Source organism: Paramisgurnus dabryanus, chromosome 8, assembly GCF_030506205.2.
Source record: "Paramisgurnus dabryanus chromosome 8, PD_genome_1.1, whole genome shotgun sequence".
In the NCBI taxonomy this organism is placed as follows: domain Eukaryota; kingdom Metazoa; phylum Chordata; class Actinopteri; order Cypriniformes; family Cobitidae; genus Paramisgurnus; species Paramisgurnus dabryanus.
Window position 1 is genome coordinate 965,144 of NC_133344.1, and position 25,551 is coordinate 990,694.

At 35.8% G+C, this 25,551-nt stretch overlaps 1 protein-coding gene across 1 annotated transcript in view; it reads right to left on the minus strand.

Moving 5' to 3' along the window:
• Nucleotides 1-4,386: 4,386 nt before the first annotated feature.
• LOC135770628 (protein NLRC3-like) overlaps nt 4,387-25,551 on the minus strand; it is a 233,401-nt gene continuing 212,236 nt past the window's right edge. The window contains exons 8-12 of the mRNA XM_073815510.1: nt 22,378-22,551; nt 15,186-15,359; nt 13,089-13,262; nt 5,658-5,831; nt 4,387-4,704 (exon numbers count right to left, since the gene is read on the minus strand). Of these exons, the coding sequence (XP_073671611.1) occupies nt 4,680-4,704; nt 5,658-5,831; nt 13,089-13,262; nt 15,186-15,359; nt 22,378-22,551 (721 nt within the window). The 3' untranslated portion in view covers nt 4,387-4,679. The remainder of the gene's footprint in view (nt 4,705-5,657; nt 5,832-13,088; nt 13,263-15,185; nt 15,360-22,377; nt 22,552-25,551) is intronic.

Genomic DNA, 25,551 nt, shown 5'->3' on the forward strand with positions numbered 1-25,551 from the left:
GAGAGAGAGAGAGAGAGAGAGAGAGAGAGAGAGAGAGAGAGAGATATAGAGAGAGAGATAGAGAGAGAGATAGAGAGAGTGATAGAGAGAGAGGGAGCGAGAGCGAGAGCGAGAGCGAGAGCGAGAGCGAGAGAACATATAGACAGCCACCAATGCCTAGTCAACGAGCGCAGCTCCGCACCTCTACACACACGAACTCCTCAAACTGTCATTTAACTGCTCTTAAGTACTCCTCCATGTACTCAAGTCTTCCAATCACCCGGCGTTCTACTTAACAACACACAGCTGTGCTTCATTCGCTGATTACAGCCCTTCGCGATGCTGCCGGATGTCCGGTGTTTCCTCTCTCCGGTCTGGGCGGAAACATCCGGGCGGAACCAAACTTTCCCAACTTTTGGTTCCGCCCAAAAAGATCGTCACCTTGTGACATCTATATCAGCCTTTCCCTTTTTACTTGACTCAGTGAGAGACCTGACATTCCTTGTTTTCCACAATCTTTGATAAGTCTGGCTTGTATTCAGTTCGTAGTAATTCTTTCACATGTGTGTTAGTCAGGACAGAGCCATGCTTTGATTTCACTTGTTTCGGTTTTGAAAAAAGTGATTCACAGATGTAAGTTGACCCAAACATAGACAATAGTTTTAGTGCTGCCTTTTAACATTGGGATATTTCCAAAACCCCAAAGTTTCTTCCCTTAGAACATGTTTAAGTCTGTCATCCTCAGAAAGTTCAATCATTTCAAGCTGAGATGCTGCTTTATCTTCCGCTGAAGGAGCTTTTAAACAATGATTCAGCAGTGAATGGGTTGATGAGAATCTGTCCTCAAAACTCTGTTCGAGATTCTCCAGCAGTGTTGCATACAGTGCAGTACACTTGTTTACAACCTCTGCTGCTTGTACACTTCAACAAAGATGGAAAATCTGTTAACTCTTTTGTAGATGCATTTTGAGTTTGTTGATGAATGTGAAAACACTGCACCAGGTCAGGCACCATCTTTAACTTCTCCTGCAGATCCACATTCAGATAATGCAGTATGTCGACCAAAAAAGACAAATCTGAAATCCACTTGGGATCACATAGCTCGGGATATCATCAATACTGAAAGAGCAACATCTGCTTTCATCTGTCTTTGTCTATTTCAGTAAGACATTGATAAACTTCATACTGCATCTATTACAACAGCATGAGTTTATAGTAGAAGAGTCCTGGGGTCCGTTCTTCGTACGTCGCTTAATACATCCAAGATCAAATGAGACATCCAAGATGTTTAGATCTCGCTAATTATATCTCGCTTATCCGGTTCTTTGAACACCACTGCTGTTGATGATTAGTATGGCAGGATTGAATTATCTGAGATGACTGCGTGTTTGTGCGCTGCATGAAAAGGCAATGCATATTGATAGCAAAAACACTGATCAGCCACGCTGTGATTGGCCGGTTGTTACAATGGCCACGAACACGCCCATTTTTAACCCCTGCAGTCTGAGAGCTATTGATGGAAGGTTGTGAACTTTTTATGACACTGAATTTAGAATCCCAGTTAAAGCTACTTTTGTACATAAAATCACCATAAATAATGTAAAATATTCTGTGTAAATATAATCTTGATATCTTTATATGCTTGATTTAAACTTTGATGCTCCTAAAGTACTTTAAGTCTCTTTTAAAAACAGTTCAATGCTATTTTGTCTGTTTGTAACAGCAACTTAAAAAGCAGAATAAACACAGGTGGTGGTCCTCCATCTTCATGTGATGTGCTGGCAGGAGTGATGTCTCTAAACTGATTGATTGTGCAGATCATCTCTGGAGCAGTTGATCTTTCTTAAACCCACAGCCAATGCAACACTTTAACTGCTGATAAATAAAATTGTAATTGTAGTTTATTATAAGATTGTGTTTTCCTCTCTTTTGTGCAGTTGTAGATAATACACCAACACTTTCAGCAGTTTCCAAGAATGTGTTAAATGAAGTATGATATGCAGTAAGTGAATGTGAATGTTATTCTACATCAAAAGATTATAAAGTGCAACTGTTTCTGAGCAATGCACATGACAGTAAAGAAATCCTCTCAGATGACAGTCCTTTAGAGAAACTATATGCAAGTGGTTAAATAAGTTTACTTCAATTGCATTATTCTTATATAACTGATTTCTGACTACAAGAATATTAGCAGGAATCCACATTAACTGAAAGTCCTGCATCTGCTGAGTCTGCACAGAAAAGTGTAGTAAAGAAGACAAATATATGTGAAAATATGTGCACAAAACTTATTTGGTTATTGTCATATTTGTCACAGGAAAGGGACAGGGCAACATCTTTGTATTCAGAGTTTATATAACAGATATAAATGACTAAAAGAATCCTTAAGCCTACTGGACAATCTAAAGACAAAACTAATATCAGAGATGATTTTATTCAAAGGAAACTTATTTCACACCGAGAAATATTCTTTATTGTACATATTATAACATATATTACTGCTGGGTATGATTGATTGCTGTTTTTATTAATGACAATTTAAATAAATTTAAAATGAAATTGATCAGCATGTTTGTCTTGTCATTCATTTAATGATAATCAAATCTGTTAAACAAAAACAAGTCGCACAAGCACAGAAAAAAATATTTGTTATATTATATATTTTTTAAATAACATCGCTAAAAGATTTAATTATCCATTTGAAAAGCTCTTCTCGTATTTCTTGTATAATGGAGAATACACAACTGCGTCAGACTTTCCGTATCACATCCGCTTAAAAAGGTACAAACTAATCTTGTTTACATGAAATAAGTCTGTTCCTGAGCAGGTTTAATCTTATGGACCGGTTACTATGACAGCAACTCTAAGATGAGCTTTGAAGAACCAAATAATCCAAGATCAAGCCAAATCATCAACAATCAAATCCAGCTAACCGAGTAATCCACGTACGAAGAACGGACCCCAGGACTCATTTTCTGCTTTATACTCATCTAGTCTTCCTCCTCTCACAAACTTTATGCTCATCGACAATTTATGCTGTATATTCACGAGGCAGACAATGCTATCAAGCTTGAAAAATACTATAGCTAGTATTGTAGCAACCAAAGCACATAAATGCCTCCAAAGCGCCTCAAGCGGTCATTTTTAAAACAACACCTGACGTTCAGACGTCTTTGATGGAGTTCAGGGGCCTCATTTATCAAGCGTGCGTACGCACAGAAGTGTGCGTAAAGTGTGTGTAGGAACAGTTTTACGCAAAGTGTGTAATTTATCAAATTGCACTTATACGTAGAAATGTGTGTAAATATACGCACACCTCTGAGTATCCGTACGCAGAGCATCTAGTGCTAGAATAGCGATACTACACAGAATCATCCCCAGTGTGTAAAGAAGTGTGTATTTATTATCCACAAGCAGGTGCTAAAATGATTTGTGTATAGTAACAGCAAACCATTGTTGAAGTTAATGATTTATTTGTGATTTGTCGTCAAATTGGTGTCTACCACTATAAATGAAGCTCTGACAATGCAGTGCAATGGCTTATCTTGCGTTATTGGAAGACTTGGGAAATCATCCATCCGCCGGAAGCGCGTTTCAGATCGCGCCGTTGATGCTGCTGTCCAAGGTGGAAAGTTCTGTCATTGTCTGTCCTCCTCCATTTGCACTGATTTCACGTTGGTGTGCTGTGACGCGTTTTTTAATTTAATGTCAAACCACTTTTTATTTCTAGGAGTGTTCTCATACTGTACCCAACGTAATTAAACTCACTGGTAACATGTTCCCATGCAGATTTGTTTTCTTTTGTTAGTCATTCCTCGCGCATTAAGTGAACCAAACAGTATGTGTTATAAGGATTTAACCTCATCCACCAGTAACTCAATTTCTGTGTCTGTAAAGTTTCTCTTTTTCGCTCTCTTTGCCATTATTGCGGTGAGGGAAAAAGCACAACCACGTGACTTATAACGGGAGGTGTTGTCACCATATATGGTTTATTCGAGGCGTTTCGGAATGCAAATGACCATCAACGTGCACGAGCATGGTGCTTAAGAACAAATGGGATTTATCATCAAGGATTACTTACTGATGTGCATACCAACCCCGTGCGCACGTTTGATAAATCCCGATTGTTTTGTACTTATGCACATACTAAATTTCATTCGTAGGTACAAATATAGAACATTTTCTACGCAATGTTGATAAATGAGGCCCCAGGATTTTACCTCAAGATTGTACAAATTATAATAATGACCGAATGTACTGTTCACTGAGTATGAATTTACTATTTTGTTTTTACATTTATTTTGAATTAGGCATAGAATGTGTTGTGTTTTATTGTAAATTTATTGTAATGTTTGACTCTGCCGTTCAAAAGCGTCTGACAGATAATCAACAGCGATAGACCAAAGCTGAAATATCAAGTTTATCATTTTATTAAACTTTGTGATTTTATTTACATTTCATTCAGTGTCTCAACTTTTTTGTAATTGATCACATAATCATCAAAAAGTCCTGCAGTCAGATCCTGAAGAACACAAAAGCAAAGACGTCCAATATTTGGATTTAGAGATAAATGAGCTGCGAGTCTTCAATGTTGTGCTGAACTTGAACACATTTCAGTTTAGGATGAAGTTAAAAAAACCAACAGTGTAGAAGAAGAGGACTCTTATTCACCATCAGATCATACTGAAGATCAGACATCTTCACCGTCGTTTCTTAGGCCAAACACTGAAAGAGAAAGTCAATCAGATATGAGATCATCATCAGTGTCAGATGAAGAGATAGAAAAACAAACTATTAGTGCTGTCAGTCAGTGATAGAAATGAAATCTTCAACATAATAAACATGTCAACAATCTGTTTATCACATACACATGAGCTACAACAATACAAAAACACATTTCATCTATTTCCTCTGAATATTTGATGTCAGTGTAAGAGATGAATGTATTGATATGTATGTAGTATAATATAATGACACACTGACAGTTTTATGAGTTCACACACAAACAGTAAGAAAATGAAGGTGATGCTTTATTTTAAAAGTCCTGGAGGTTGACAGTCGTGTAAATAAAGAGAAACAGCATCAATGTCAAAGCTCGACAGAGAGTTGTGTGAAGTGTCCATCAGATTTTAAGAGTTGACTTTCTCTTCTTTTTTCTAATCTTCATCTCTATCATTTATCATCTGTACTTTGTGTTTATCTGTTGTGTATATATTGTGTTTGTGTTGTTATTTCTGTCTGTATTCTGATGATTAGATAAATAATGCTTAAAACATGAAATAAAAACCAAGTTGTTATAAAAAGAGTTTAAGATGAACATCTAGTCAAGTGTGCATAACTATAGAGGTGTCGGCCTATCAAACAAACCCCATTAACAAACATCATATATAATGTGTAAGAAGAGTAAGATCACAGTATTAAATCCTGGAGTGAACAAACTCAACATCACAGTTAGTAAACAGACTCAGACATTGGATTGAATTCTTATTGTGTTGATCTGACAAAGCATCAAGTGTTGTTCATGTACACTTCATATTTTCTGTTTGTTGGGCTTAAAGGATACACAGCCTATAACAGCAGCAGATCAATTTACATTTATTTCTAATATTTATATTCTAGGATTTAAATGAAACTGCATGAGTTTACTTTAAACATTTATTTAAATGAGCTTTACTCACCGTACTGTCTGTAGTTTATAATGTGGATCATCTTTTAGATCAGAGATCAGCTTCACTCCTGAATCTGTGAGTTTATTCATAGACAGATCCAGTTCTCTCAGGTGTGATGGGTTTGATCTCAGAGCTGAAGTCAGAGCAACACAACCTTCATCTGTGATATCACACTGCTCCAACCTGTAGAGAACAGAGACTTTATTTGAATGATACAAAACTACAAAGTTTGTTCACAAATCTCTAACCTTCATCTCTTCATGTAATGTTCCTCTTTCAATCCCTCAGTAACTGAGACACTGTGTGTTTAAATGTCAAATAAATCCATCACACAGCTGACTATTAGTGTTAGATGTCCTAAACCACATGAACATTTCTTCATAAATCTGTATTGAGTTCATGACTCACACTTGTAATTCTCATCAGGTATTTGATGTAAAAATCTTCCTCTATTACAGGAGGAATATCAGCTGGAGATAACATAACTCTGAGCTTACATTTAAAGATGTTACAGTGTTTAAAGATCAATTTCACTCAATCTATAAAAACATTATTAATGTGTGTGTCAGTGTCTATGATGGATCAATGTTTTTAATCATCTTTATAAAAACAACACGACGAGGAGAAAAACTCTTCATACACAATAATATCAGCAAAGATTTCATCAAAGAAACACCAAACTACATTTTCTGACATTTTAACAGAGGAGTTTTGTTGCACGTTGTGAAGGAAATTGAAATGAATCATAACTAATTATAACTAACATGTCTTTTCCTTACAGGTTTGAACATTTGTACTGTATGCTTTTGATAACAAAATGTGTTAAAATAGAGGAAGTACGTGTGGTTAAATTATTAAAATTTAAAACCCCATGACTTGTTAAAGCTGAGGTCATCAAAAAAGTTAAATTTGGTTTTGTCTGCATGATAACAGAGAGGAGTTGCTGAATTGCAGATAATATCATTTAACTTTAAACGAACTGTTGCCAGTTAATAACATACATGCATAACTACAGCTAATTTTTTAACAGTGTGATAATAAACCAGTGGTTTAAAATCTCTCATACTCCCAGGGTTTAACATGATGACTTGTGGCTCTATAACGCACACATAATTTGCCATCAAAAATGTTTTGAGTAACATGTCAAGTAATAATGGTTGGTCAAGAATATGTGTAACATATATGATTTTACACAATCATTACTTGTACTACTGTAAATTCAGAAATGCAGATGCTGTCTACCCACCATGCTCTCAGTGACCCCATTTTTTTCTTTGAAGAACAACAGTTCATCTGCAGGAGTAAAGCTGTGCTGCTGATAGATGCCAGTGCTCTCCTCACTGCCAGTCAACATCTAACATTATGAGATTAGACACTTCTATGATTGTGCTTAAATCAACTACACTTCTTATGAACAATATATTTACGTTTAATTTTTCACCTGTTACTTTTTTGTCCACTCAAGTTTCTGCTTTTGAAATGTGCCCCTAAATAAAAAAAAACTTTACATTTAAGTTACATTTAAAGTTAAATGTATTGAAATCATTAATCTGCTAAATATTTATTATATAGGTAACTTAGTAGCCTACATACTGTCTTTTAAAAGATCTGTGTTATATTTAAAAAGTACAGTATATAAAAAACTAGAGAAAAAGTGGAAGCAAATTAGAGCCACATGAGCATTGACGGGGATTGAACCCAGGTCGCTGAATGCGCTGTTAAGAGCACTGACCACTAGGCTGTCATTTCTGAAGTTATTTTGGACATTTTATGTGATCTATTTAAAATATGACAATAGATTTTAATTTAGTTGCTGCATAAAAAGGATTTAATCCATAAGGACTTTCAAGCTATTTTATGGGTTTGTTTATTGCAGCAGTATTATAATTTTCAGTCATTAGTAAATTCTTCATACATTTTTATCCCAAATTACCGCTTTCTCTTTAACTTTGATCGATTTGATCTACGCTTGACCTCTAGGGCTGCTCAAGAACAGCGTGTACGCGCAATTATCTTGACTAGGGAAATCTGGATCAAATTAGTTGGATTGCGTAAACTTAATTTACCTTTTTTGAAACCGCTTAAGCCTCACCTCATTTGTTAGGTTAGTTCAAGTCAGGTTTGTAAATTTAATCCTCGCTTTTCCAAGCAAGTTTTATGAAATAGCCCTCAGATGTCACTCACATCTTAAACTTGTCTTCCGCCAAAAGAACTAAAAGCTATACCTTCAATATGTTGTGAGCATCAAAATCGCTTTTTTTACAGCACTAAGAAGGCTCAACACAACCAGATACTTTGTTCTTAATGCTCGAGTTCACGTGTAGAGACACAGGTGATACTTCGAGCATTGTTTGTGTACACAGAGTTTACTAATAAGAAGGTTTTGAACAACTGACTTTGATTGTTTTGGTGTCCGCTCGAGCCATCTTGCCAGTCAAGATGTATCGATCTCCGAATGTGACATAAGGAGGGAGGAGAGTAAAGATGGATAGCTCCTAAAGCATAGTTCCATATAAATGCACGGATAATTAGTTGTTTTGTCGCAAGTGAAAAACAATATCAACCTTCTAGTTGAAAAAGGAGCCTCATATGAGATTTATTCATTCGCATTTGGAAATCGATTCTTTATGTCTGGCAAAGATGGCGAGCAGACACCAAAACCAAACACCACAAACTACAAAACCTTTCTTTTTAGTAAACTGTGTGTACACAAACAATGTTCTCAATGCTCGCATTCATGTGTAGAGATCCAGGTGATACTTTGAGCAAAGTTTCATGTTGTGTCGAGCCTTCTCAGTGTTGTAAAAATAGTGGTAGTTCGGTAGCAGGGGACAGCGGCTGGAAGAACGCATCAGGGATCGAGTAGGCATCACACACTAACCAAGATATTGTTTTTAAAGTAGCGTTTCTTTTCATGACAGTCAAGGTGCGAAATGTTGTCAGTAAAAGATAAGAAATCTGTAAATCATAGCAAGCTAGCCAATGCTTGTCAGTAGCCTACTGGTACTTGGTAGGTACTCAAGATGGCGGCAGGCAACTGGAATTATGTAAAAAGGTCACATGACTGATATTTATGAATAGATGCATCGGTTATGTAACTCAAGTCAGTCAGGTGTGTAGTGGAAATCTAACAACACAACATCATTCATTTTAATCGGAAGAGAATAACATTTTAATTTTAAGATTTTATCTCTGTTTTTACCTGCACAGGTTGTGTTGTAGTGAAATCCTGCAGTATTTTGATGACGTATCGATGTCTCATAATTATTCATGAGACTGCTGATGTATCTGCTTACTGATCAGGGGCCGTATTCACAAAGAATTTCATCTTACCACTAAGAGTACTCCTAAATCACACTAAAAGATTTTAGCTAAGAGTTTTGTCTTTAAAGTTATTCACAATGCCTTTCAGACCTAGTCTTAGTAAGGAAAAATTACAACTCCTAAACTAAGAGTGAGTCTTCGTTGCTATGGATGACGTCAATTTTCATGCACAAGCTTCCTTGCAATGATCACGGTGATTGGTTGTAAATGACAGGTCCATCGTGCGGAACATAACACAGACGCACCATGGAATTACGAAATATGCCTGTGTCCTACACAAAATAATAATAGTAATGTCATCGAAATGCATATATAATGACATGTTTATGCAGGCCCCAGTGAAGTGTAATTCTAAAGAGAGAGAGAGAGAGAGAGAGAGAGAGAGAGAGAGAGAGAGAGAGAGAGAGAGAAAAGTCGTGAATTAAATTAAATCAAGGTAGCCTAATAAACTAATGAAATCCGCCAATCGCCTAATAACGAAAAACGACATTGCATTAACACTTGCTTGGTTAATTTACATCTTTTTAGCCTAAATTGACTACTTAAAGCAAGGAAATGTTGCTCCTATTGAAGTAGCCTAATGTAATAGTTAAATGACGGTGGATTATGAACTCGCCAAAACGGAAAAGAAAGCCTAACTGGACGCAGAATTAGTTACTGCTGCTGTCCCAGTTTGTGCTGGAAAAAAGAAACGTAATAAAAGTGAAATTCGGCACTGAGATATCAAGCAAAACTAAGCGTGACTCGTGAGACATGGGAGACAGTGATGCGCGGGTCAATGTATAAACAACCAGCACCCAACCGACGTTTTCAACTAACCCGCCTGCAACTCGGACCGCAAAAAAATTAAAAATATAGTGTACCCGACCCGCTCCCTGGCCCGCATTTTTTAAAAGTAGTAATTGTTTGAAATAGTTAACTGGCATCTTTATTTTAAACGACCCGAATATCATAAAAAATATTTTTGGATGACTCGTAACCGCAGGCACCCGCTCATTTTGGATCAACCAGCGCATCACTGGGGAGAGTAGTTGTTTGCAGTTTAATGCAGCATTCCTGCTTGTGTCGCGGACCCGGACGACTGCGAGAGGCGGCGGTATGCATTACAATCACAGTAGAGGGTTGAGATTGCAGCCTTTAAACGGGCATATATAATATTAAATATATAATATCATTGTTTCATGTAATTCTAAAACTTCCTGCTTGTCTTGAATGTAATGAATTATGAAACAATGTATGTCCATGTATTTGTTAAGGAGGTTCAGCACCTAAACCATTTTACGATCCTTTGTGAATAGGTCTTGGTGAGTGAGGAGTCCTCTCGACTCCATTTAAAGGCGCAAAAGAGGATGTTTTCCGCCGACTGAGAATCCAAAGACCGTTACTGAGTTTTTTAAATGAGCGCATGCGTAAGAACAGCCTCCCTCCTTCACAGCTCATTTCTAGGGAACGCCTTCCAAAACTCGTGCATGAGTATTTGAACACGAGTGTTTGTTTACCACTGGCATATGCTGTGTCGCGTGACTCGCGTCAGTGGATTCATTATGTGAAATGATATGATAATAAACACATAAGATGTAAAGTTAGATCATTCGACGCTACTCCCATTTCAACTAGCATGTAGCAAACTGTTCACTGCCTTACAACTACAGTACACAAACAACGTCAATATACTTGAATAACAGTACAACAATAATTATTCCACAAAGAAAGAATAATCACTGTTACCTGTCGAGAAGAATTTTTGCGAACTGCGCGTCTGTATTGACACCTCTCTGTTCCTTCATTGCTCTCCAGTGTTGAAATGTTTCTCCGATAACGACTCTGTTTACATTACGTTCTTCTGACAATTTTCTCCTATTCCCAGCGACTTAAAAAGTCTTTCTTTTACGTCCTCCTTCCGGTTTCTTCTCTTCCGTGGTGCAAATTCGAGGAGGAAAGCAGGAGCGACAATGAAAACAAAACGAAACTTAAGACGGAGTTCATGCGTTATGCGCATGCGTCACTCGTGTAAAGTTACTGGAGCCTGCACGTCTCTCACAAGGAACGTTATGGCAGTGATTGACAAGCCAGAGGGCCAATCGCTCATGCGATGATTACGTCAACGAATGACTGATGTTTTTAAGGCCCTACCTTATGCACAGATGACATATATTAAATGTATTACTTTCAGTGCACCTAATAAATAGTCTTTTATCATTTAGTAAAGACAGTTTCGAGTAATATTGCAAAAATGTATTAAACAAACATCCTCTTTCCCACCTTTAAGCTGTCCCAGACTAAGGTGCTACTCTTAGGGCTAAAATGCTTCGTGAATTACTCTTAGTGAAAAAAATTAGGAGTCCTAAAGTTAGGAGTGACACGCCTATTATTTTTAGGAGTTGCTCCTAAATTCGCCAGTTAGGAGCTACTTTTAGCCTTAAAATTCTTTGTGAATACAGCCCCTGGGCCTGTATGTATAAAACATCTCAGAAATGCTCTTAAGAATAGTCTTAAGCTATGACTTAAGTGGCAAAAAATTCTTAGTAAGGAGTAGAACCAGTCTGAGAATAGGAGACGTTTATAAAGAAGCTGAAAGCAACTTTCAGTAAAGTGTAAGACTCATTCTTAAGTGCTGACTTAGGTGACGCAAACTGAGGACTACAATGATTTCAACCTAAAATGGCCGCCCTTAACCTCTGAATCAGCCAATAGAAAGCCGGCAATGTTATACAGTCACAGCAGCAAGTGACACCATACATTTATGAATCATGAAGACATTCAAATTATATTAGTATTTTAATATTTTAATTTAAATTTGCTTCACGAAATGTTTAACAATATTACAAATAAGTTTATTTTAAATTTATTTTACACAATTTTGCACCATTTTGATTAAGTTTCAACATGTTAATGAAAGACAAACGTAATAATGAAGACAAACGTAATACTATTTAAAAAATTAAGATGATGAATCACATCATTAGATTTTTACTCACAAGCTGGTTATAAAGAAAATACTAAAGTTTGCAAACACTTAGATAAAAATACTTTGATGATCAAGCATGAACAAGATGATCAAGTTAAGTTGGATTTCTCCACTTAAACACAATTGTAATTTTTGCCATCTTTGTCACTTTCACCTTTGGCTTGCTCACTGCTAACATTGCTAACATTATGTTTTGGGTCAGGGTTGTATACTCTATAAATACCACTTTACATGTAAACGTGTCACTGCAATCTCGTAGATACTTTACATTTTTTATTGTCGATTTTATTGTAGATTTTATGGTATTTTATTTACCTATCACAAACTGTAAACATTTTTACACCTAATATTTAAACATTTTTTACTTTAATTATTTCACTTAAACTGAAAAATTTAAGTTGAAAAAAAAAACATTACATTTTTAGGCATTATCAATGATTTGATCCAACTTTAACTTTTTTACAGTGTATATTATTCAAATTTATATACCATTTAAGTATATACCATTGCTGTCTTGATAATCCCATAAAAATTATTGGTACTGTGCAAGCACTTGAATATGTTTTTTTTACTAATATACATCTTGTACTGTATATTATATTGTGTAATGTAATATATATTGTATAAAAACCCCTATACTCTTTATATTTCATGTTATATTAATTCCTATCTACTTCTATATACTACTAACATGTATTTATTGTACATTTTCTGCTCTTCAACAATGCAACAATTTTTTTTTTCAAAAGTGCGATAGAAATACATTGAATTAAAGTAATTCTAACACATTCTTTGTTGTAAAGTGCATGATCTTCACCTCTCTGCTGCCCTCTTGTCACTCTTAACTAGGTTAAAAGACCTCTCCAGCTCTCTTAAATAATTTAGGAGCTGAGACCTAGTCTTAACACTTAGGAGGCTTTATAAATCAAATTTATTCTTAAGTCTAAAAATAAGAGTAAAATGACATCATTCTTAGAATTTTGACACACTTAAGACTAAAATTTTACTCTGAGCGGCTTTATACATACGGGCCCTGATCTCTCGTTGACTTTATATATCCTTTACATTTTAGTGTTTGTTTCTTTTTCATACAGTTTATGCTTAACTAAACCTCAGTACATGTGTGACTATCAGAGAGATGATCTTACTTCAGTATCTCCAGTTTACAGTCAGGATTCTTCAGTACATCAGAGATCAGCTTCACTCCTGAATCTGTGAGTTTATTACGAGACAGATCCAGTTCTCTCAGGTGTGATGGGTTTGATCTCAGAGCTGAAGTCAGAGCAACACAACCTTCATCTGTGATATCACAACTCCACAACCTGTAGAGAACAGAGACTTTATGTGAATTATACAAAACTACAAAGTTTGTCCACAAATCTGTAACCTCCATCTCTTCATGTAATGTTCCTCTTTCAATCCCTCAGTAACTGAGACACTGTGTGTTTAAATGTCAAATAAATCCATCACACAGCTGACTATTAGTGTTAGATGTCCTAAACCACATGAACATTTCTTCATAAATCTGTATTGAGTTCATGACTCACACTTGTAATTCTCATCAGGTATTTGATGTTAAAATCTTCCTCTATTACAGGAGGAATATCAGCTGGAGATAACATAACTCTGATCTTACATTTAAAGATGTTACAGTGTTTAAAGATCAATTTCACTCAATCTATAAAAACATTATTAATGTGTGTGTCAGTTTCAATGATGGATCAATGTTTTTAATCGTCTTTATAAAAACAACACGACGAGGAGAAAAACTCTTCATACACAATAATATCAGCAAAGATTTCATCAAAGAAACACCAAACTACATTTTCTGACATTTTAACAGAGGAGTTTTGTTGCACGTTGTGAAGGAAATTGAAATGAATCATAACTAATTATAACTAACATGTATTTTCCTTACAGGTTTGAACATTTGTACTGTATGCTTTTGACAACAAAATGTGTTGAAATAGAGAAAGTTAAAGTTGTATGTGTTGAATAATGTAAAACTTTACAATAAGGTTTTGATTGAAAACATGATCTTATTTCCTCAAGTGTTTGAGTTCATAATAGAAAAGATGTTGTGTGACTCTTGAGTGTTTGTCTTCTGTGGACACCCGGTGAGGATAAATGTCTTGTGTGTTTTGTCTATAGACACAGCGGTTATGTAACTTAAGTCAGTCAAGTGTGTATTGGAAATCTAACAACACAACATTATTAATTTTAATTGTAGGAGAATAACATTTTATGTAATTGTAAGATTTAATCTCTGTTTTTATCTTCACAGGTTGTGTTGTGGTGAAATCTTGAGCGCAGACATGTTCACACAACTTTAAAAGTTGAAAAGATGAAGAAAAGTAGCAGATCTACCGCTGCAGTGAATATACTGTACTGTATGAGTGTGTGACTGTGCATTTCCTTGACATCTGCTTACCAGCGTGTATAGCACGTATTTGTTCCTCAAACACATGAAGGGCACACAAAGCACACGCGTGATCACTAAACTAAGTTTTCCTTCTTGTTTAAGTCAACATAAACAGCTAGATGTTTATCAGTATATTGAAGCAGTGCAGTATTAAAGCTGTCTTGGGTCTTAAAGTGACAGTAGTCTGCTGAAACCAGATGAGTATTAGCTTATGATTAAGAGGAAAAATTCAAGATTTGGTTGCTTGTCAGTAGCAATGTTGTAGTGACAGCCAAAATACATCGGCCTATATGTAATACATGTCAGTTCAAAGTCAATTTCCTACCGCACTTCGCAAAGCAAACTCGACACACAAAAAAAAAAATTGTAAGCGTACAACGAAAGTGAAATTAACCTCAGGCTTTTATCCAAAGATGATGAAATTGTGGACAATAAAGATAACACAAATTATGTTATATTGAAGTAGCTTGGCTATCTAATAAAATTACGAGGCGCAGATTAAAATTTTACTTAATGAACCCTCTTATTTTTGTGGCTTCAGTCAATGTTGGCATAATCTTTTAAAGCTGGAAGCATTAACAACTTATACTGAAATATATATCGTTATCGGTTCAAGCTCACAATTTTGCCATATCACCCAGTGCTTTGATGGCGTATTGATGTATCATAATTATTCATTTGACTGCTGATGTATCTGCTTACTGATCAGATCTCTCATTGACTTTATATATATATTTTACATTTTATTTTGTGTTTCTTTTACATACAGTTTATGTTTAACTAAACCTCAGTACATGTGTGACTATCAGAGAGATGATCTTACCTCAGTATCTCCAGTTTACAGTCAGGATTCTTCAGTACATCAGAGATCAGCTTCACTCCTGAATCTCTTAGTTTATTATCAGACAGATCCAGATCTCTCAGGTGTGATGGGTTTGATCTCAGAGCTGAAGTCAGGGCAACACAACCTTCATCTGTGATATTACACCAACACAACCTGTAGAGAACAGAGACACACAGTTTGTTCACACACAGATCAAATCTACAGTGAGTTGAATTTGTTTCTCTTCCTGTCATCATTTAGTGTTTATGAACATTTTCATTTTAGTTTCATTTATGTGTTTGTGTTTTACTGAAACACATCAGTGAGATTTACAAGTAAATTAACTTTATCAGTTTATGTTTATATTAACAGTGTGATTTATTTTTTATACAGTAATAAAATCAGATTTCTCTCATCAGACATCACTAAATTTTCTCTTATGTTTTTATTTCTGAATGATTTTTGTTTTTTACTTTTGTTCATAATTCAATTTGAATGTTTTATGTTTTTGACTTTCAGTAAGAGTTAAAGTGTTGTGATGAATGTTGAATAAAATCAGCTTCAGTTATCAAATACATTACTGAGATTAAATAAAAATTCACTATTCAACATTTAAAGTGGACCAAAACTTTTTATAAATGTTGTGTGTGAATTTTGAACAATACTTGTCTGAGGACATCTTAGGGTGTTTTCAGACCTGAGTCTATGTTTCAGAACCTGCTGCTTTTTCTCTTTGGTTCAGTTTGTTTAGTCATATGTGAACACGGCAGGGGCGGACTGCTTTAGTCTATGATCACAGCACAACTACCAGATGAAGATCAATAAAACACTCCCAGGAGGTTCACAACAAGATTACAATTTGCCCGGGATATGTTGTGCTGTTGGCGGCAGGGGTGCCGCTAGCAATTTTGGGCCCTATGAAAGAATATGAGGTCGGGCCCCCACAATTCCCATTTCGCACCAAACATACAATCCAACCTACTGTAGCTATTCAAAATCTTTGTCTGCAATTTAATAATACAGAACTATTTCTTTTGCTATTGTTTTGACCACAATTAACAGTATTTATAGATACTTACAATGTCTGCAGCTAAGATAATTTATTGCACAATGTAAATATAATTGAAAAATACAGTACATTAATCAAATAATCAGAGAAAATGCAACATTATTAAACATAGAATAAAGATAATTGTGACCATGCCTGTGAAAACCCAGCTGAAGTATTTCTTTGTGATTTACTGTTTTTCACATAAAATCATCCTACATAATGTAAAGAACATTTTGTGAAAATATGTACTTGATATCTTTAATGTTGACTGAGTAATGTCATGTCAGCGATTGAAATCATAGTGAAATTAATGCTTGAAATTAAACTGTGATGCTTTTATCTCACAGTAAGATTTGAGGCTTTAGTCTGATTTTCAGAGACCATCTGAGTGACATACTGTATACTTGAGCTGTTACACACATCAATAACATTGTAACATTTAAAAATGGCGAACAACAACAATGCATCTTTTCTATACAGTTACCTTATGCCTCAAATAAGACTGGGTCAAAAATGCTTGACCAAAGCTTGTATTATAATTATTAGCATTATTTATAAGGTGAAGAACAGGTTTCACACACCAGCAGCTACACTAAAGCAAAAATAACAACAGATCATTGAAACCGTGAACTTAAGAAAACAGCTATACTGTTATTAAATGATTCTTCAGACTGGGCTCTAAAATGAAATGAATGACAACTATAGCAGATTACGACAGATTGATTTCTTAAATCTGTTGCAAGTTGATAAGCTTTAATATACATAACTTGACTAGTTTAGCCTTCGTTTCATTTCTGTTTTATCACAATCAACTCGATTCTCGACTGCCTAAAAATCCTTCATTGGCATATTGTGTTACAAAACATTGGAGTGTGTAACCGCTAGCATTTCTAGTTTATGTTAATTAGGTTATACGGGCTACGTTAATTAAAACAGCTTATAAGGGCTGACTTCGCGTTAGAATCATAACACAAAACAGGGAACGTAAATCACTTTGTGTTTTTGTTAAACTGAGGTGAACAGAGTGAAGACTTTACAGTGGAAAGAAAACTGCATTGTATTGCTCCAGCGGCACATTGTGTAAACTTCATTTATAGTAAGGAAGCGCACATATGCAGATATCATAGGAAATAGCATTAAATACACACACCTTGTTCTCTTCTGAAGTTTACGAGCATTGTGAGACCGTGGATTAAAGAAGGTGCTAAAACACAGAGTAAAGACGGGGCAGAGCTAAGAGGGCTCAGCTTAAGGGGATTGTGTGTGCAGCACAGTCCTTGGCTGAGGCCCCAAAAATTTCATGGGCCCTTAGAATCATCCCAACCCCCCCCCCCTTACGGTGCCCCTGGTTGCCGGTAACAACAGTCGTTAGAGGAACCCCAAACTACACTTGTATTCAATTCCAAAGGAGTTAAATCAGCGGAATAAAGGATTGCCTTCAATCAGAAGTGACCACTAAGATAACATAAATGCTTGTCTAATATTAATGAATAGTAACATATAAGTTACAGCTGTCACTTATACTTACAAGCCTATAGTTATGGATTCATACGCCCTAAAATACTTTTTTCCTAAACTTTTCACTTTACACAGAACCTTTTAATATACATTTATATACGCCAATGGACATTTTGACTTAATTATGAGCGTATGTGAACATCAAAGCCTGAAAGATCACAGTTCTGCATGTGTACGTATGTTCCTGCTGAGATGTTATGGACAGCAGACTTTCTTTTGTGTCCCAGCAACATATTTTCAGGAGCAGATTAACCATATGGGCAAACTGGGCGAGTGCCAAGGAGCACCAAAGTCTTAGGGGCACCAACGGAAACCAGCAATAAAAAAATATTTTATAAAATTACAAAACTACTTGCTCTTTAAGACGTAAGTTGTTCATCTACTAAGTAAGCGTGACGTGCACAACAGCTTTTTGGAAAATGATCGGCAGCAGCTAAGTGGCATAGCCAAAAAAAAGTACATTAAGCCACTTTACACAAAATCCCACAAATATGCATTTTTTTTCACGCTGGTGCCGAGCAGTCTGTTAGCAGCACTAACAATGATGCAAGTTTATGCTCTGTTGAGCAATCAATTACTGAAGGAGACACCACCGATCAAATAAACAGGAGTGCACCTGATGAGCCGAATCATCCAGAAACAATCAACCAACAGCTAGACTTAAACTCCTACACCCAGACTGAGGTGGATGATGAAACGGACAATCAATAGTTTGCTGTTCCTGGTGATCTGACCTTGTGGAGGTTCATCACAGTAAAAGTGAGGGAAGAGTTTACAACGAGGAGCTGCAGTCTATCAGAATCAGGCTGCCAAATATCCAGCATCTGTATGAGATTGTGGAATGGGGGAAGAACACGTTCTCTTATAAATTAATTATTACAGTCTCATCTCCAAAACAACTAAATTGTTCCTAAGGAATGGCTACTGTACTCCACATCAACTGGATTGGTTTATTGCTATTCATGCAAACTTTTCTCCTCACAAAATCATACATTTATTACAGGCTTCTGTGACTGGAAACATCCTGAGAGGATATCCAACCATGAAAAGAGTGTGGATCACCGACGTAACATGCTTGCTTTAATAAACAGAGCAAAACTAATATAAGGCCAAGACCAGACCTCTCCCATGTTGATCAGTTGACATTGGTAAGATAAATAATCTGGAAACGATGATAATGACTACACTGTGGAACCGGGTGCTAAGCAGATTTAAGGCAACAAGCGTTCATCTGCAAAAAGGCGACATGGACTTATCCACGGCTGTTGAACTATTGCAGTCATTACACTTTTATGTTGACACTACGAGAGCAGTTTGCTGAGGTAGATGAATCTGATCGTGCTCTCTTGACTTATTAATATGATGTTTGCCGCAAACGAAAGAGAAAGCAGTTTGTGTATGACTCATCTGATGAAGATGAAGTATTATTTACTGATGTAAGTCAGAGATTTAAGGTCGAGGCATATTATTTAATTTTGGACAGACTAAAATCATGCCTGGCCAAACGTATTTATGCTTACAAAGAGGTCTATGATCTTTTTGGTGTTCTCTTTTGTAAGGACTGTACAGAAAGTGAATTGCACATAAGGGCTGATAAACTGTCATCCACTTATCCAGTGGACTTAGATAAAACTTTGACTCATGAACTGATTCAGTTCAGACATTTTAGCAAAGACAAGACCTCACCTGCAGAACTGCTGTAAATTGTTGATCAGAATGAACTAAAGACAACATTTCCTAATGTTTTTGTTGCACTTATACTGTATTTAACTTTGTCAGTATCTAACTGTGAAGGAGAGAGGTCTTTATCTACTCTAAAGCGAGTGAAAAATGAACTTAGGACAACAATGACACAGAAACGTCTTTCTGCACTTTCCCTGCTTGTCATTGAATCTGAACTGGTTAGGGACATAGATTTTGAAGACATCATATGCCAGTTTGTTTGGTCAAAATCCAGAAAAATGCAATTGTAAATTGTTTGAGAATTTGTGCATAATATTACTGCAATTGTTTTGTTTGTGTTGTTCAGTACAGCAATGTAGCATTACACCACTGAGTAGTTGCACATTAACTACAGATGTTGTGATATGCCAGATTAAAGAGTTGTTTTTTGTGTTCAATTTTACAAAAGTGACATGTTTATATTGATAGTTTCCTTGTGAAATGTAATAATTTGCTAATTCTTACAGAATCTTATCAATTATTAAGTGGATTCTTGCATGATCATTTGTGAGGTGGGTCGGGGGCACCACAAGGTCTTAATACGCCACTGCTTATTTTAAGGACTACAAAACAATATATTGTAATACATTTTGATATTGCTTCACCAGATCCTTGCATATGAGACAGCAGGTTCGCCCAGCAGGTTTCACAAGGACTTTTCATGTGTGTATCGTAATGAAAATAATGCATTATATCTTACCATTAAACTTCAGAAATCTAGTAGAGATAATGGTTTTATGTGTACTCAGAAGATGTGATTCACTGTTAACTGTGGGGTCCAGGGCTGTTATGATAACAGGATACAGCGTGCTATGAGAGGGATTGATTATTCACGTTAGTAAATTAAAGACAAAAATATTCACCAAGTTGTCTACTCTATTTATAATGACAGATATTATATTCGATTTATTTTTATGAAACATTTTTAATTCCTGGAAATATTTAATACAGAATATGACAAATAATGCAGAATCACAAAAATTCAACATTTTGTTGATTTTGTGCTCTTCCACGATCGCGAACAACTGTAGAAACTGACTGGCAGCCGACATCTAACTTCAGATTGTAAAATCAGTATTTTGTCTCTGGTAAGCCCTCAATTAAACTAATAAATGTGACCATTTAGTACATTAGATATGTGTTCACTGCCAAGACGGACACAAATATGGCGGCGGGCATGGGAGAAGTGACGTCTTTGGTACCCATGAATTGCTTAATTAACCATGAACATACCTGATAGCTTTTTGTAGATGAATTCTGGTGAGCACATCAACACCATTTAACACGAAAGTGCATCTGTTCCTATTAATAACAGCTTTTAATTGCTCTTCTCCACATAGATTCATGATAAGAATGTTGTCCCACCCAAGTTTTGATTCCTACTTAAACAAATGAAGTAATATAACCGCACTTACAAAAACACCCACACAATAATCCCGTAAAGCTGCTCTCTGTCCATCCTGACTAGACCCTGAAGCCCCCACCAGGCACCGCCATTTCCACCATTTAGAAGTTCAGCTGCCGCCAGCCAATAATTTCTTAAGCCAAATTGAGCTGATAAAGTTTGGCTGGGCCGGCTAGAATTATTTGCATCAAATAATAATTCTATCACATAGAGACATACACACACAAAATATATAAACCAATACACGAGATATATTTTCCGACTGGTTTCATTACAGCACAGTCTTGTGCTCACTCGTTGCTACGATACACAGAGGCCGTTTCTCAATCCAAAGGTTGCAGTCTGTGGAGGTCGCATATGCAGGCTGTATACGTCATCAAGCCTGGTTTATTTAAGTTAACTGAGCATTACATTCGCAAGCCTTATGCATATTACAACAATTTACGATTAACTAAGAATAAACTTTATAATTCTTAATATTTTGAAATAAGTCTTGATGACGTATGCAGCGTAAAAATGCGACCTCCGGAGGCTGCAGTCTTCGGATTGAGAAACAACCAGAGACTCACAGGGATGACGACCAATTAAAATTGCTACAGAAGAAGCGATGCATTTTTTTCTCGCACTGATCTAAATGGCGGAAAGAAGCAAGCAAGGTCATTTTGATCTCACTTCTCACATACTTTCCTAATTCCTACTAACTTTTTTTTAACTTAGACCTACCCAGACTTTTGTTAAATCTTCAGGGCACGGTTGCACAAACCTGAATCAAAGATTGATGTTATGAACCAAATATTCTGGAACGGAGAGATTTATAGCACTGAACGTGATATAACTGCAGTAACAAACCATCGTTTCCAAATTGCTAATTCACAACGCATGATTCAGTGTATATTGAAGTAATATGTGCAAAACTTTGTCCAAAATAATACTGATAACAGTGTGTGTTTATATTACAGTTTTTCTCAGTCTCATTTTCTCATTACCTCGAAAGATTGAGATCTAGTTAATCTGTAGACATGTAGTGGCAGCTTCAGCCATTTGCAGCTATGAAAAGTTTGCCTGAGCAGTCATTTAGGTTTTGGCTGAGCCGGCTAGCCAGCCAATAACTTCATCAGCCAGCCATTATTCTCAAAACAAATGGCTTCGGGCTCTAATCCTGACAGACAATTTAAGCAGAATCACAGAAAATAAACAGATGCACTCTGAGCAATTAAAGGAAAGTTTACACACACATGACTTGTATTAACAAAGTCTGATTCATTTGGAAATATTGCCTTGTGTATGTGAACTGAACCAACATTGTAGCCATGTAACCACCAGTTTCAAAACAAATCAATCAATCTACAGGTCTGAAAACACCCTAAGATGAACTTTTATGATCCACTTTCAATGTTGACTAGTGTCTATAAATCCATTACAGATGTTATGATCTCTATCTAGTCTCACTATAATCTATATGTGATTTCTGTCTGATCATCAGATCACAATCTTACCTCAGTATCTCCAGTTTACAGTCAGGATTCTTCAGTACATCAGAGATCAGCTTCACTCCTGAATCTGTGAGTTTATTAGCAGACAGATTCAGATCTCTCAGGTGTGATGGGTTTGATCTCAGAGCTGAAGTCAGAACAACACAACCTTCATATGTGATATCACACCACTGCAACCTGTAAAGAACAGAGACTTTATGTAAATGATGCACAACTACAAAGTTTGTTCACAAATCTCTAACCTCCATCTCTTCATGTAATGTTCCTCTTTCAATCCCTCAGTAACTGAGACACTGTGTGTTTAAATCTCAAATAAATCCATCACACAGCTGACTATTAGTGTTAGATGTCCTAAACCACATGAACATTTCTTCATAAATCTGTATTGAGTTCATGACTCACACTGAATACATGATCTTATTTCCTCAAGTGTTTGTGTTCATAATGGACAAGATATTGTCTGACTCTCAGCTAACAGAGAAAAGTTCCCAAAAACGTTCTGCCAACATAAATGTGTCCGGTTTTCTTGATGTTTAAGAACGTTTCTGTGTTGTCTGAATGTTAGATGAATGTTAGATTCTACCATTTTCAAATGTTATGTCAATGTCATGTTTTAATGTTCAAACAATGTTTAAAACAACAAATGTTTTATAGACTTATTTGCTTGTTATGTAGATGATAGAGTAGGACTGGACAATAATTCAATATCAATATATCTCGCAGTATAATATTTTTCAATAACAGTGATATGGTTTCTAAACACATTTCCAATATTTCGATACATTACGGCGTCCTGTGGCCGTTCACATTAGAGCCCGACCGATATGCATTTTTTGGGCCGATGCCGATACAGATTTAGGGAGTAAACAAACATCAATAACGATATATCGGCCGATATTCTTTATGTGTATATTATAGTACAGTACACATATACTACAGTATATTATACTACAGCAGGCTACTGTACATATAATACTCTATATACATTAACAGAATATACTATATATAAATACTTTTTTTGCATTGATCACTCACAATGTGGTGATCAAACACTTAAAATGACGTGACAAAGATATGTAATATATTAACAATAAACTTTATTTTTCAAAATGATTCTGATATAAGTGCACAAAACAGTAAACTTGACTTATTATAAATAACTTTAAAACATAAACAAAACAAAATACATATAACTTAAATGATTGTCAGTTTTGACGAGAATAATGTTATATTGGGCTTATTTTGAAAATGGAAACTTATAAAGTCATTGTTTATTTGCTTTACAGTAAGTTATGTACTTCACAAATTAATTAGAAACTTACTGTTAACAGGGTTCCTACAGGTTTCTTCAAGTTAAATTCAAGTCTTTTTAAGACCTTTTTAAGACCATTTATATAAAAAATTAATACCCATTTCACGTCCCTACCAGCAAAGAAAAACTAAAATACTTAAACTTGTGTTCATTTATTTTTCCGATGTGAAATGGGTAAAAAGATGATAAGCCAAGCAAGTGTGAAAAATTTTTTTCAGTAGGCCACAAGAAAGTTTGCCAAACAATGTTAAGTTGTTAAGGAATTTCTGAGATTTTCTTTGATTTTTCCCACTTCTCCTTTGCCTGTTGCTGTGTTGTGTTGCAGTCTATGATTGTGGTGATCTTCATTTACTGAAGGCATCACGTGTTCGCAGTATTTTGTACTGTGACCCGGGACTGTGTTCTCAATTATTGGATCCGCCACTCTTTATTTATACTACTTTATTAAACAAACAGAGATGCAAACACATGTATGTTCAAAAAAGAGAAAGGTAATCTAAGCCCTCACACCCAGGCAAATATCCAGATACTTAGGCTACATTGCCACAGACCCCTGCCATCCCTACCAACCTAGGTATATACTGTAGAGAAAAATGAAATTCGAAAATCAAAAGACGCCGACATTAATTTGGAATATTCAATTTAATTTTTTATGTTAAACCAAAACTCTTATTGAACTATCTAGCACTTCTTCTTGCTTTACTCCTTCTTCCTCTTCTTCCTGGCCACCTCCTGCAACGTATCCAGGGCCTTCCATCTGGCTGCATTCATTTATATTAATTTCACATTATATTTCATAAATCCAACCATAAATGAACAAAGCTGACAATGTTTGTCAAAGCATCACAAAACACTTTACTGTTTTTGCACTGACATATGAAGCAATACTTGTGTAGATGACCCCTTTTATCAAACTCTTTTGAATACAATAATATGTATAGTATATTAATGATAGAAAGTGCAGGTCTAGAGATTATAAATGTAATCGGTGTGTTATGGTTTATGTAGTTTTCTTTCCTTTTTTAGATAGAGCAGAAGCAGTAAAAGTGCCTCTTTTAATTCCTCTCTTGCAGATAAAAAAAGAGCTTAATCCACTTATTATTTTAGATTCAAAAGTCTACTTGCTGTCCCAGTGACTGGTGACTTTATATTAGAGCTTTGCCTTTTTTAAATCTAGAGTCAGCTTGAGCTTTGCTCGTGCAATGGGCTTAATTAACATTCACATTGCTTTTTTGCTACCATCTTTGTGATCTTTGAGCAAACTTTTTAGATATAAAAAGATGGTTCATTAATAATTACATTATTAAACAAAGGGACGGAGAAAGAAAGTGCAGCGCGTGGTCGTGACTTTCAAACCAAGCCAGTTGTTATCGCAATAGAAACGGAGGCACGCAGCTTGAAACTGCACGTGAACATTAGCGCTGACTGACCTTGATCACGGCCGTTTTCCTATCGACTCGGGTTTTACACATAATGTTAATCGGACCCGGTCCTCCGTGAAAACCTCTATGCATACAACTCTGCTCAAGTTCAGAAACATGTTACGCTGAACTCGCTTCATGTCGCACCCAATTCATCGAGAAACAGAGAGCATGTGAACGTACAGCAGACTCATCGGTAGAGACACGATGTGCTCGCAACCAAAATGCCATTAATAATAAAAAGGCGCAGGCGCTGAAAAGCGATGTGTTTGCATCCCTGATTTAATCAAAATGTGGTTGACAAAGAAACTTTTAAGGAAAAATACAATATGGAGAAGTTACATACAGCACAATTTTTAAGACCCAGACATCAAAATTTAAGACTTTTTTAAGTCTTTTTAAGGTATTATTTCCAAATTCATAAATTCAATGCTTTTAAGGCTT